Genomic DNA, 14,090 nt, shown 5'->3' on the forward strand with positions numbered 1-14,090 from the left:
CAATGGGTCAAAATAGTGTACTATATGCAAGGGCAGGAAGAGGTGTAGATGTTAATATGACAGCTGTTACATAAAATACATGCAAATAAGAGATGAGTACAAAAATAATAATAATAATTCAATCTTATCAGATCTTTAGGAGTTCATTTTAAGACCTTAAAGGCATACATGTGCAGGTAGAATAAAAATGACCCTTCTGCCCAACATATCTATCTTGGAGTCAAGAACGTACAGGTACCAATGGCTGTGCTTTTATTACAGTTTGTTGGAATGTATTGGCGAGAAAACATGGTTCTTTCTGTTGCTGTGCTACATCCAAATTGATCAAAACTAGCTGTTATGATCCAAAGTTAACTTTGTATTCTGCCAGGAAGTGTCTACAGATTATTTTTTTTCCCCTCTGTATGAGCACAGAATGGTTCCTGCCAGGGATTCAAGCTAGTTCAAAGCAATTGTTTGGCTCTTTATTTAACTAGTTGACTTAAAAGTTGGATTCATAAGAGAGGAACAGGGCGGTCTTCATGGCTTCCCACAGCTTATTCTGGTAAACACACATTAAAACAGAGCCTCAATGATAACTCTACTGCCAACTGTAGCTCTCATATACTAAAAGATAAATAAACATACAGTATGCATTTCATGTTGGCCAGCTTAGTTTGATCTAATTTTAAGCTAGCATCCATCACTCATCTAAAGCTCCTTTCCAGTGACACTTGATTGAACTCAATAAACTAAGAGGTTTTGACTGACATTTTGACATTGAGAGTCATCATTGCAGTTCTCCCCTCAATTAATCTTTGCTTTGAATTTTGTCAACACCCACATGTCCCAGAAAAGATCAAATAAAATTGAAAAAAGAAGGGACAAAAGTAATTGGTATGAAGGGTGGAAGAAGCAGCTGAAACAGTGCTGTTAGAAGTTACAAGATGATATCTTGAATTGTCGCTTGGGGGCGCTTTTTGCTTAATGAAATGGTTGCATATGAATATGTGAAGCCCAACACTTTTTTAATCCATGAGATATAAGGGTTAGATAGGACAATGTACAGCAGAGTTAAAAACCACGCCCTCATCTTTGGTAAATTGCGCTAACATAAAAGCTTGCCATGGCTAAACCCATGGAAAATTGTTTAAAATCTCTATCACTTTTCATCATTTAGCTTGCTCCTTGTATTTTAAATTTGACATAAATCAGGTCTACCCTCTACAGGGTAAAATGTAATTTGTTGACTTTACTTGAAAAACTTAGGAAACCGGTTGCCTTAAATTTTCCAATTAAAGCAGATCACTAATTATTAAATAGAAGTTAACAAAGCCTTTTTTCTGGACAACTCATGTCGTGACAGTAACCTTGAGTGTAGTTAACACAAAATCATTTGTTAGGTTCACTATAAAATGTAAGTTCAAATAGCATTTTTTGTTGTAATGGCCTATTGTAATCGTGAGTGAGGAGGAAATTCAGTGGATATATGATCGTGCTGTACATTGACATGTTGCACAGAGGGTTCAGGCTGTCTGTGCTCTAAATAGCACAGACGGGCTGTTTATGCTCAATAGCAACAACCAGCTGCCTTGTCTGTCTGAACCTGAACCCATCAAAAATCTCATTTGGTAGCCTAAACACTAAATGCACTGTAAAAACTATGAACTACATAGGCCCATGCCCTGTGGAGCACAGCCAGTCTGTGCAGATCAGCACAGGCAGCTGGTCTGTGCAGATGAGCACAGACGGTCTGTGACCCCAACAGTTTAACCTCTTGGTGTACAGCAGGGTCTCATATCCACTGCATTTCCTTCTTACTCATGGTTAGAAAATACCATCACAACAAAAATGTCTTTGCAGTAAAACAACAGGAAAGTACTGGCAGCAGGTTTGCCAGTATTTTGGTGCTATTTAACAGTGTTTTTTTTTTTGTTTTTTTTTTGTTTTTTTTTTTACTGACGGTTGGTCCTTAATTAAAGACATAACATTAACGTGGGGTTTGATGATGGTTAATCTTCACCCACAGCATTTAAGTGAAGGTTACTTTAGCCTGATGAGTTAAACTACTTTCATCACCAGAAAGTTATATTAACTAAGTATAAACTAGGAAAGTCAACAAATTAAGCAGATATCACTTACAATCACTCTTTATTTAAAGTAAGGATTAAAATTACATTTTACAGTGTAGGACGAGTTCAACATAACAAGAATCAGACTTCTACAAAGTGTTGGTGCACTATAATGTTAAGAGATCCTCACATTCAAGTACAAACTATTACAAAGTAGACTTAATGCAATGAACCCATAATGCCATTGTCTGTGTATGAGCTGCCGCTGGAGAGCATGTAAGCTAGGAACTTGTTAAAATAATGGAAAGATTAGAGGTGCCATAAAATCAATTCCATGTATGTTCTATTGTTCAAAGCTGCTTGCGGTTCGTCACTCTAATCACTCAGGATTGGATTTGAGAAAGTCACTTAGAGTCCCACACTGAGTAACAACCGACTCAGCATTGGCCCCAGCTCGTTGGAACATTGTACAAGTTGCACACAGCGTGATTGACCACATCACCAAGGAGAGTTGGCAATGCTTTCCCACTTGGGAGAAGCAGACAAATACACTTACACCACTGTATTTCACTTTCTCTGGTTCTTTAAGCCCCTGTGTGTGGGTTGTGTTGGCTCGATGTATCATTCTGAGCTCAAAGTTCTCACTTTGAATTGGTGTTCTTGTAAATACAGTGACAAATAGATGGGAAACTGCACTGCCTTAGAGCACATGCACAGAGAAGCATCAAGTATAGACATGCCACTGTAAGGACAATTTTTTTTCTCTTGTAGCATTATTTCAATGACACATTTCCACAGGGTTTGCTGTAACTGAAAGATTATATATCTATATTTTATTTTCTTTCCAGCAAGGCTTAGTCTCTAGGCACAAAAGTATGACCCTGGCTTTAGCTTGTTTTTGGCATCCCATTTAAGAGTGAAGCACCCCCAAATGGTGTAAATCAAGTTTAAAGCTGCACCAAACACTATTTTTAGCTAAACAAATAACTGTGAAATGAGAAGGCTTTGCTGGCCGTAATGAACTTCTGAAAAGCGCTTTGCCTTCTTTCACTGAATGAGGTATTTTGCTGTGTTTTAGGTTATTGTGTTATTTATTTATTTTTTTTATTGGAGTATGCTGCATGCTGTTGAGACTGGATCTGTGTTAGTAAAGCAACTATTCTACTGGAGCGAAAATGTAGAGCTGAAGTCTCTTGATGCAACCAGTCTAGCAGTGAAGCAGGTGAAGACAGTTGAGCAGTTGGTGGCTGAAGAGATACATTTCCTTGCAGACTCAGCATTGAGAAAAATAATCCTAAATGGAGAATGATGAAGAATTTCTCTTCATTAGATGGTTACAAAGATATGTACTCTTAGAGCTCAAAGTATTTATGCAATTCTTACAAAAGAGATATTTGCTGTGATCTAAACATTTTAAGTGTATCGAACACAACAGTCTGAGGCCATGGTTCTCACTGAGATAGTCTGGGCATTTGATAAGAATGCCTCCTGGATGCCTCCTCTGGACAAGGTTTTTTCAGGTGTGTTCAACTTTGATGGAGACTTGGACCCCTTGGCAGACCAGCTGCTAGGTGTAGGGATTATATATCCCGTCTGGCCTGGGAACTCTTTGGGATCTTAAAGCAGGAACAAGAAAACTGGGTAGAGGGACATCTGGGTTGACTTGCTTGGACCACAAACCCTGTCAATTCCGGATACGTGTATGAAAATGGATCTAACATGCATTTTTAAAGGAGGATTTAATGCTTTTTAACTGAATAAATCCTACAGAAGTGTTATCTGTCTGTTGTAAAATACCATGAGGAAAGAAATATCCAAAGCATAGCTCAAGGCTACATCAGTATGTCGGCTGGAGGAAACACAAATTGAATTTTGCGGCTGCCATTAAGCACTATTATGTCTTTATCAACAAATAGCTGGAAGATGTGTTTGTATATAACTGTTGACTGCTTTAAGTATTGTGCTAGCCCACTGTTACAATTACATACTTATTAGTGTGACATACAAATGGTTATAAACCAGTTTTTCGGGAAATTAAAATCCATAAAGGGTAAGCAGGACCCTCGAAACAAGTTTAAGATGTAAACTTTTTATCATCAATCTAAGAGGCAAATGGATGTTCATGTTTTTGCCACAGAGTCAACAGGCAGAGGTGAAATGTGTCAGAACTTTTTCCTGAAAAATTGATTTGAAACAACTTTCATATCTGTTATTGTAGAGGATTAATCACTGCCAATTTTGAGGATTTGACCAATCAGAATCAGGTCTCTGACGCAGCCTGGTAACAATTTGGAAAGCTGTGTACTATGAGGTGAATTAATGTTCTCCATAAAACCTCCTGAAGATAGGAAAAGTGACTCATTTTTGAGAATTACTGGCATGAGTAAAAATAAATCTTCAGACAATATGGGTTGAAATTTTAGCAGTGTTCATGAATACCAAAGAGTTATTGTCTACTTTAAATGATTATAGTTCCAATCAGAACCATGCACCGAGTACAGCTTGGAAAGAATTTTACTGAAATTTACTATCATTTGTCATCTTCTTTTTCAAAATAGGAACATTGTGTTCCTTCATTGTTAAGACTCTCACTTTCCCTGGAGTTGATGGAATATATAGAGCTTTTTAAAAGAACATTTTTGCCCATAAATGATTAATCCGCCTGTTGTTGTTGATGTTACGCCAGCAATGCTTCCTAAAAAAAGGGACACTTGGAGCTGTAAGTCCACCTGTGTATGTTATCAGCTATTTGGTATTCATGCATTGTCTGACAGTCTGTACTGGATTGTGCTGATTTCCTTTTTTTCCATTTCTGCTCAGTCAAAAGTTGAAATGCGGTTTCTTTTTAAAAAAAAAACACTTTGAAGGAAAATCCAACTGACTGTACTCTGCATGAACTCTTAAAAACAAAGCATTAAAGGAATTCTAATCAGCCTTTTCCTAGATTGAAATTTTCAAAATGTCCATAAACCCATGAAGTATGTTGTGTTTGTTTATTTCTATTTATGGAAAATCAAATACCCTCTGTTTTTTATTTGTTCTCGCTCCAACTCGTTCTGTATTCTGTTTACTTGAAGCCCACTGACTTTGTTTATTCTTTGTCTTTTCTCCCTTCGCACCTTCCTTCCCGCTCACATCCTCCCTCATATCCTTCAAAAATCTGAATCAATTTACCCTGAATTCCCTGTGTCTCTCAAAATCTCCCACCTTCCACTTTCATCCCTTTTCCCTGTCTCTACACATATCTACCCGTATCCTTTCTGCAGTCGAGGGCCAGTGGTTAGAGTGGGGGCCTTGGTCGAGATGCAGCGTGACCTGTAACATGGGAACACAGGAGAGGCAGAGACGCTGCAGCGCATCGGTGCACGGCTGGGCTGAATGTAAGGGCCCCCATCAGGAGAGCAGAGAATGCACCAACCCTTCCTGCAGCGGTAAGATGCACGAATGGATGCTAAATACTCACACAGGCATGCTCTCTAATGTCATTATGGAAACATGAAACCTGCATTATCCAAATGAATCTATAAGGTCTTCTTTGAGTCATGTACCGTATGCTAGCAAATCATGGACTGGGATCCAATTTGGCTGCTGTTTGGTTTCTACGGTAGCCTAGGAGGGAACAGGAACTGTGCATTTTTTAACTTTTGAACTTGATTCTACGGCATAAAAATTAAAGAAGCCTTGAAACTTTAATGGTTACACACTATTGAGTACAAGTGATTTTTTTTTTTTTATTATTAAAACTGCTGCCAAGAGCCACTATTGCTGATTGATTAATGATGTGCCTGTGTCAATCATAAATTAATTCAGCAAAATCATTATAATTGTGACAAGATGCTCTATAAAAAAGTAAATAAATAAATAAATTAATGTTTTTTATCCCTCCTTTTTTAACCCTCATTCCCTTGAATCCTCCCCTGCTCTCTAAACTCCCCTGGTGGCTTTCCTCGTCTCCAAGGAGGGGGTAACTGGGGCAGCTGGAACCACTGGAGTCTCTGCAGTAAGACATGTGACTCTGGTTGGCAGCGTCGCTTCAGGATGTGTGAGGGCAGCGGACTACAGGGCTATCCCTGCGATGGCTCAGGCGAGGAGGTCCGCTCTTGTAATGAGAAGAAATGCCCAGGTCAGTGGGGATATGCACATATCTATCAGCTTAGACAGTGAGGAAGACATACAGTATATGTATAAGCTCATGTATATTTATGCCTGAAAGTCTATTTTGCCCTAACACTTTTATCTGGGTGGGTGCATTTTTCTGCATGCCTCTCTTACTGAATCCCTGACAGAGACTAAAGAGTGTGTGTATCTGTGTGTGGTGTGTGTGTACCCAATCTGCATATGTGCACTATTTGTCAGGCAGAATAGAAGTGATTCCCAGTGGTTCGCACCACAGCTAAAGGCTTCTATCGCAATTTTAGAACTGCATTCTTCTCATCTTTAACTGCCTCTCGTCTGCCATCCTGTCGATTCACATACCCATCCGTCTCTACCTCTCCATTGATTTTTCTTGTCCTTGTCTTGTGGTGCTTTCATTTTATCCCCTGTTTACCTCAGAGATTCTCCACTTCTCCTCATATCTCTGCTCTTTAACATTGTTTTGGTTGAACTAATCTTACTCGCTTGCTTTCTGTTCTTTCCCTGCTTGATAGAAGCAGGGATGTGTAATGTCAGAGTGTCAGCTTCTGCAGGAAACAGTGTGTTTTAATAAGAATCCCTCTTGACTGTATCTGTGTGTGCATGTGGATATGAAAGCTCATTTTCTCTGTAACCCTGAATGAAACGCATGTACATTGCTGTAGCGAGCTCTTCCTGGCTACAGATGATAAACTTTAAAGTGTAGCTTCGAACATGACCCCTTTGTTTTGAGTAGCTCTCAAGCTGCTTTTACACTAAGGCTAGGATCTAGTCTGTTGGCATTGCAGGGGGAACATCATCTCGTTTTTTTTTTTCTGTCTCTCTGTGCCTTTCTCTCTATTTTCGCTCCGTCCCTCTTCATCTCTTTGCATCGCCTCTGCCAACACTCGTCTGCCCCCCTCGGAATATCTTCAGAGCACTCTCCCCCGTTTTTCATCAGGGTTATGAAAGAAAGGGAGGGGGAAAACAGATGAATAAAGAGAGGGAGTAAGATGAAGAGGGAATGAGATACTGTACTGAGCCAGTGACACTGACAGAGAGCACTGAGCAATGTAAAAGGGAATAGGATAGGGAGCTGCTGTTGGAGAACATTGATTTGAATCTTTTTTTTTTTTTTTTTTTTTTTTTGGCTTTTCTGGCTAACTTTTCTATTTTTTATTGCTGGCTATGTATGTGTCTGTGGGAGCATGTGCGTGGGGATTTTTCTTTTAGCAGTGTGAATGTTTGAATGTGCTTCACTTCACGTTTTCTGTGTGTTTCTCGCCCACGTTTGCAGCTCCTCATGAGATATGTAAAGATGAGCACCTTCTTGCTATGGCATGGAAGAGAGCATCCGCTGGAGAAACTGTCTACAACAAGTGTCCAACTAATGCCACTGGTCAGTCACATGGTTTGCTTTATTCGTCTGTATTGTTTAGCGGTTAGCATATTCAAGCCTGAGCTTTTGTTAAATGATGGTTGTTCAACCTGACTGCCGTTAATAGAAAATAAAATTGTTACAACACAAAAACCTGAGAAAATGTCAAGCCGGCTTCAAAAATGTCTCAAAAGTGGGATGTAGGCCTTAAAATGCATGCTAGCATCCAAGTTAGCATTTATAATAGTATTGAGCAGTGCTTCCTAGCTAGAATGAGAGACAGAAAGAATCTTAATAGACTTGCTTGGAAAATTTCTGAAAAAAAAGGCTCAATATTTCATTGTGTGCAAGTCATGCAATGACAATAAAATGATTTACATCCTCAAAAGTTTGTTACTAGCACCCAGCACTATTAGGTAAGTCTATGGTGAGTTTGTCTGCCACACAAGCGGCAGACTTTTTATAGTTTTTATGAGCAGTCAAAGAAAGGTAAGGAAAATAAATGAGGGGATAAAAAAGTCCTTATAATTATGCAAAAAATGCAGAGGGATAAGAACAGTAGTCTTGAATAGGAGCAAAAGACCATTCCTAATCCTTAAAGGATGCTAGCTTGTACATAACAGCTATCTAGTTGTCGGTTAGCTTACCTGAAAGATTAGCTGATATCGCTCTTACTCCTCAAATTCTTTCTATCTCATAAAATATCACTCAAAGAATATCCAACTTAAGGCTGCTTGCTACGTGACAACATGTTTGTACTGTTTGTTAGCATCACAAGCAGCTAAAAACCTCAAGATGCTCCACTCAATAAACAGAAAATTCAAAGGTGAAAACATGGAAAAACATGAACATATCCATCAGGCACCCGAAAGTGTCCAGCAGGAGAAACAGCACATTGTCAGGCCCCCTAATGTTACCACCTGGTAGCTAGCTTCTGCTCAAGCTAGCTACCAGGTGGTAACATTGGCAGGCTGGCCTGAACTAAGTGGTTAAGGGAGAGAAAGTAAGAAGCCTCACACAGGATAATCAACAAGATAAGTGCTGCTCGTATGGATAGAGTTTCAAATAACCTCTGAGGGGATGGTGAAATAATGGTGGAGCAACATTTACAGCAAGGTAAAATGTTTAGGTGATGCTGATATAAAGATATACTAGCTTTTGACAAAGTAATTCAGGTCTTAAAGTGGTGTACTACTCCCAAGTGTCTTTAATGCTGAAATTACTGTTGACTGCTCAGTAAATTTATCCTTTAAAGGTAGTACCTAGCTCTGATATAAAAAGACAATGGGACCAATATTTCCTTGTGATGTTTTTTAAACTTGGAATGTCAGACTTGAATGCAGCTGAACCTTTTTTGTGTAAAACTGATCACTGTGCCTCCCAAACATCTTGCTGTACAACCTTTCTCTTTGTACTGCTCTGTACTACAAAAAGCAGAAACAGAAAATATTTTGTCACTTCAGGTATTTTCTTCCTTAAAATACAAGCCAAGAGCAAATGTGATTCAGAAGCCTGAAAAATGGCTTTCACATCGTTTAAACTACAGTGTTGGCTCTATCCTCGGAACAGGTCTGCTTAAATTAGCTTTCCTGCCAAGGTAACATTATAGCCTAAAGTACATCACATTTAAGGTAAATCAGAGACGTAATTTAATCAACTGAAAAACTTGACTGTTTATTTATGCCCATATTACTCATAAAAAGACAGAGTTTGAGTCAGTAAGTGATTATTTATTTGGCTGGGGACTGGGTTTTGTCTTGGTAAAGTGCTGTATTTTGGCAGCCATTGCTGGTTTATTTGTTGGATGCCAGGTTAGAATAGCCAGCAGGTGTGACTTACCAAAAACTGTAGCCCTGCAAAAAAATATTAATATTCAATAGATGCAACTAACCAGGATATTTTCTTGCCCCAGGAAAAGGCAATTCAGAAATCTGACCTTTTTTTTTTTTTTTTTTTTTACTTTTACATAAATCAATACTGTAACGGTGTTGTGGTTTTCATTTATCACTTGGAATTCTGTCAAAAAAAAAACACCTACTGTGTGACCCCTGACCCTAAGGTGGAAAAAAATATTGAACACCTGTTTTTTAAAATTGAAATCCTTCCACTGTTTCTGTTTGCTGCTTAATGTTGCACTGGGTCATAGCTGCAAAGTTCATGCTAATTTCAGCTGTAATTTATTATGTCCTTAAACAGTCTTCATCTGCCAGTGTCATAAATCCTTATTGACGTAACTGTCTCTCTTGTCTCTGTAGGATCTGCTAGTCGTCGTTGCATGCTGGACAATAACGGAGTTGCTTTCTGGGGTCCTCCGAGCTTCGCCAGATGCGTCTCACTTGATTATAGACATTTACATATATCTGTAAGTTCCCTCTTTAATGCAAAGCACACCCAAACTCAGGAAACCTTTTGCAGTGTTTCAGAACCATCATCAAGAGCAGAAAAAAGGAGTGCTGCAGTTAATTGCCAAATCACTCTCTTTCATAACTCACCTTTTCACAACCTGTCAGCCTCATTAGTGACTTTATGATAGCGTTGTGGCTCTGATTTTTAAAGTTACTTCCTGTCTTACTTTTCCGTTTTCACCCATCATGTACCTTTGTTCAACTTTGTTAACTTTTTTACCTTTTCAAAAACATTTGCTCAGAACTCAGAGTGTTTTTACTCAAGGCTTGTCGGTATCTCTAATTAGCTTTTACAGAGCTCAGACTTATCAATTAATAAACATAGCTAATGAACATGTTCATCAGCTGCACTGTTTGTTTGCTTTGTGAACTTTAACCTCCACCAATCTCTGAGATGGCGACCGGGGGAGATGGCGGTCAGGGATTGTGCATGACATCGCTGATTGTTCGCTTCTGTTACAACCTTTCATTAACACAAGGAGTCAATAATTAATTTTGTGATTGCTGTTATCTTCTACTCTTCCAGGCTTGTTCTCTTTCTCTCTGTGCCGTGTATTGCATTTCACATACACAAAGTCTTGCTTTCTGCATCTCTATGTGATCCAGTTTCTGCCTGAGTGCTGTAAGGCCTCTTTTTACTTGACTGTTTTAAGCACAAAGAAAGATCTGACCATGTCTGCTATAGTTATATAAAACACCTCGATGGCTCATATTTAAAACATTCCTGTGATTTCTATAAATCAAAAAAAATGATCTATGGTGTTCAGTCTGGGTTTCTTTCTTTTTGACATTTTATGTGCAATATACCTAAGAGGTTTCCAACAGTAAGTGCAAACAGGTTTCATTTGTTTGTCTTGATGCAACAAGCAGATGGAAAACCTAACTTTTTTCTCAATTTCTTGTCTCTTTCCAAATGTACAACCTATAGTTACGAGAGCATCTCGCGAAGGGTCAGAGGACCCTGGCCGGGGAGGGCATGTCTCAGATCGTAAGAAGTCTCCTGGACCTCTTGCAGAGGAGGAGCTACTACAGTGGCGACCTTCTCTTTTCCACGGAGATTCTGCGAAATGTGACGGACACCTTCAAAAGAGCAACCTACATCCCAGCTCCCGACGACGTGCAGGTAAGCGCATTCGCCGAGCCCCCTTTTGAAGCTACCTTCAAGTCACAAAGCGTACCAAACACAGCCGTCACAGACACACTCTCACACACAGATTCTGTTGCAAAGCCTGCAAATTTATTCAATGTGGAAGCTAGACTTTCTGCTGCACAAGGTGTGCATAACAATGAACTACAGCAACACAGTTGCTATGGCCTCAAAGGGATTTTTTTTGCAGCGTTTTTTCCTCTTTCCACTGCCTGTGAGGGAGCAAAATCCTGCTGTTTGACAGCCATTATTTTATGTTTTACACTTTGCCTATGTACTGATGACTACAGTTGTAGACTTGACAGGGAATAAATTGCAGTACTGTTGCAGTACTAATTGTTGATGGGTACATTTCAGCTACAAATTACAAGACAAAGGCTAACACTTGAGACTGCATGCATACAAATGAGGTAACAAAATCTAATGGCCTTCTGTAGCACTTAATGAGAACATCTTCATCTTGTGTGTAGAAATTCTTCCAGATAATCAGCCACATGTTGGACATGGAAAATTTAGAGAAGTGGGAGGACGCTCATCAGGTAAAACTCTACATTTGTGTGTGTCACTGTAAGTGTGCCTTTTTACCATATTCTGTTTCCTGCTTCTGTACAGAAGAGAGGCTGAAGTGAGAGTGATTTAGGGCTTTATTTTGCATGTGCAGAAGTGAATTTGAGTGTATTGTAAAATATGACCACATCCCACATTAACTTTTCATTTGAGTCATAAAAACACACCTGTTTACTAAACACAATGACCATCTATTAATTTTGCCTCTTGAGCTTGAGTATGGGTGCTCATTTTGTGATTCTGTGTGTGACCCAGCAGCTTAATGCCCTTGAGTCTAGGTGTGTTTACTTTGCCATCTGGACACAATAAACAAGCAACCAAATGTGATATAATAACCCCAGGGGTTACAATTTACCACCGTGGAACAAATTCACTGGTCTGGATAATGCAATGAATAAAAATGTGTCAAATTGGGAGACATGTCTTATTGAAAGTTGTCTAGAGATTATAATTATGATGACATGGTGATGGATGCCTGTCTCTCTTTTTCATTTCTCCAACCCACAGGTCGCTCCCGGTGCCGCTTTGCTGATGAGGATATTAGAAGACTTTATTCACCTCATTGGAGAAGCCCAGAAGCCTTTTCAGAGTTTCCTGGTGGTTACCAACAACCTCAGTAAGTGTAATGTAAAAGGCATTAGAAGATAGTAGAGAATGCCACTGATTTTAATGTAAGTGGCAATTATTTAAGATTGGGATTTACATGTGACTTTAAGATGAGCATTTTTCATCACATTTTTATCACCATCCCTGTAGGAGTTCTTTGTTTCAACTCAAGCTGGAACTGCTCTTACATTTAAGTATTTTTTTTTTCCTCTGTATCTCTTTCTTGCACAGTGATAACCATCCAGCGAGAGCCGGTGTCAGCAGTTTCAAGCGATATCAACTTTCCCATGAAGGGCCGGAGAGGGATGAAGGACTGGGCCAGAACTGCTGAGGACAAGCTCTACATCCCTAAAGAGGTCTTCACCGCTCCGACAGAAGGTATGCATATTGAGATCGTCTGCTGACCCGGGGTAGTTTGATATATTATTGACGATGCTGCAGAAAATTTCAGATACAAGTGTTCTAAGGCCACTCTGAAGTGTCCCTAGGTGTGAGTGTGTGCGTGAATGGTTGTCTCTGTGTCAGCCCTGCAGTTGGCTGGCGACAAGTCCAGGGTGTACCCCGCCTCTCGCCCAATGACAGCTGGGATAGGCCCTGAACAGGATAAGCGTTTAAGAAAATGGATGGATGGATGGATGGATGGATGGATGGATGGATGGATGTGTTCTAAGGACTACTGTAAAAACAAAACTAAAACATACCTTGGACTTAAGTCCTCCTGGCTCCTATGTAAACAAGTTGGAGATCAGTGATCACATGATGGCGGCTCACAGGTTGTTTCCACAGGCTTATTTCATTGGTATCAAAATTAAACTGGTGGTGTAATTGTACAGACAAATATTTGTAAAACTTTGTCTAAAGTGCGACTTCAGTATGAAGCAGAGGTGTGTCCAAGGGGTGGCTCAGACAGGAGTGTGCCCTCTGAAATCTAATGGCCAACCAATCAAGGAATTTCTCCTAGCTTGTCTAAGGCAGGGCTTGTGTTTAAAACAACTGTTCAGGTGTTTTGCAACAGGCTACAATGGCAAATGCATGTCACTCTTTTTGGTCTGTACTTTTAATGTTGATTTTTGGGTTAAGTTTTCATTTTAAGTTTGGAATTTAGATGAAAGAACATCTTTTGTGTCAACCTGTGGTGCTGTGTTTTATATTGAAGAAATGTTTGTGTGTAATGCAACATATTGCCTTTTGGCTGGTCTAAGAGTTGGGCAGCAAACGTTCTGAGCAGAAATGTAGCTTAAATACAGCTTATCACTTAAAAAAAATATGCTTTTGTGTCAGCATTGACTTGATCATGAGCTCGATCAGACTAGGAGAATTATGGTAGAAAGCTGCTTATTTATATATGGTTTTGGGCAAAAGTCTTTTGAAAAGTAATTGGTTGTTGTTGCTTGTTACTCCCCAAAAAGTTGTATTGAATTAGTAACAGAATTACTTATTCCTCAATGAAATAAGATAAGTTTTACATAGTAACCAGGGAAAGTAATTATTGTGTTACTTTATTTGAAAAACCGTTAATTTTGCAAAAGAATTCAGATTTTGAGCAGGTTTTCCCCTGGGACATAATGTTACCATTGAAGTGGTGGCTGTTCACTTCCATCCTGAAAACATCAGAATTAACTGAACAGACCGCTCCAGACTTGCACAAATTAAATTTGCAGCTCCTGTCCTGTGTCTCTCTGAGCAAGCCAGGTCAGATAGACCTGCACCACTCCAGATTTAGGAGGGATTCGGCCACTTTTTATTTCTGTCTTCTGCTCCACCCCCAACTTTTGATTTATCTCGATTAACCAATTGTTTTTAAGTCTGGTCCTGTCATCTCT

General features: G+C 39.4%; 1 protein-coding gene across 11 annotated transcripts in view; it reads left to right on the plus strand.

The window, feature by feature from the left end:
* adgrb2 (adhesion G protein-coupled receptor B2) overlaps positions 1-14,090 on the plus strand; it is a 286,386-nt gene that overhangs the window by 165,556 nt on the left and 106,740 nt on the right. For all 11 annotated transcript variants that reach the window (XR_012599510.1, XM_074686141.1, XM_074686147.1 and 8 more), the window contains 8 exons: positions 5,318-5,482; positions 6,010-6,174; positions 7,462-7,563; positions 9,798-9,904; positions 10,876-11,070; positions 11,565-11,633; positions 12,169-12,277; positions 12,499-12,645. Coding sequence is in view for 10 of the 11 variants with exons in the window: in XM_074686141.1 (XP_074542242.1) it covers positions 5,318-5,482; positions 6,010-6,174; positions 7,462-7,563; positions 9,798-9,904; positions 10,876-11,070; positions 11,565-11,633; positions 12,169-12,277; positions 12,499-12,645 (1,059 nt within the window). In the remaining variant the exon portion in view is untranslated. The remainder of the gene's footprint in view (positions 1-5,317; positions 5,483-6,009; positions 6,175-7,461; positions 7,564-9,797; positions 9,905-10,875; positions 11,071-11,564; positions 11,634-12,168; positions 12,278-12,498; positions 12,646-14,090) is intronic.

Source organism: Halichoeres trimaculatus, unplaced genomic scaffold (genome assembly GCF_033239565.1).
Source record: "Halichoeres trimaculatus isolate MK-OKI-2021-1 unplaced genomic scaffold, fHalTri1.1 fHalTri1_scaffold_14, whole genome shotgun sequence".
Lineage (NCBI taxonomy): Eukaryota > Metazoa > Chordata > Actinopteri > Labriformes > Labridae > Halichoeres > Halichoeres trimaculatus.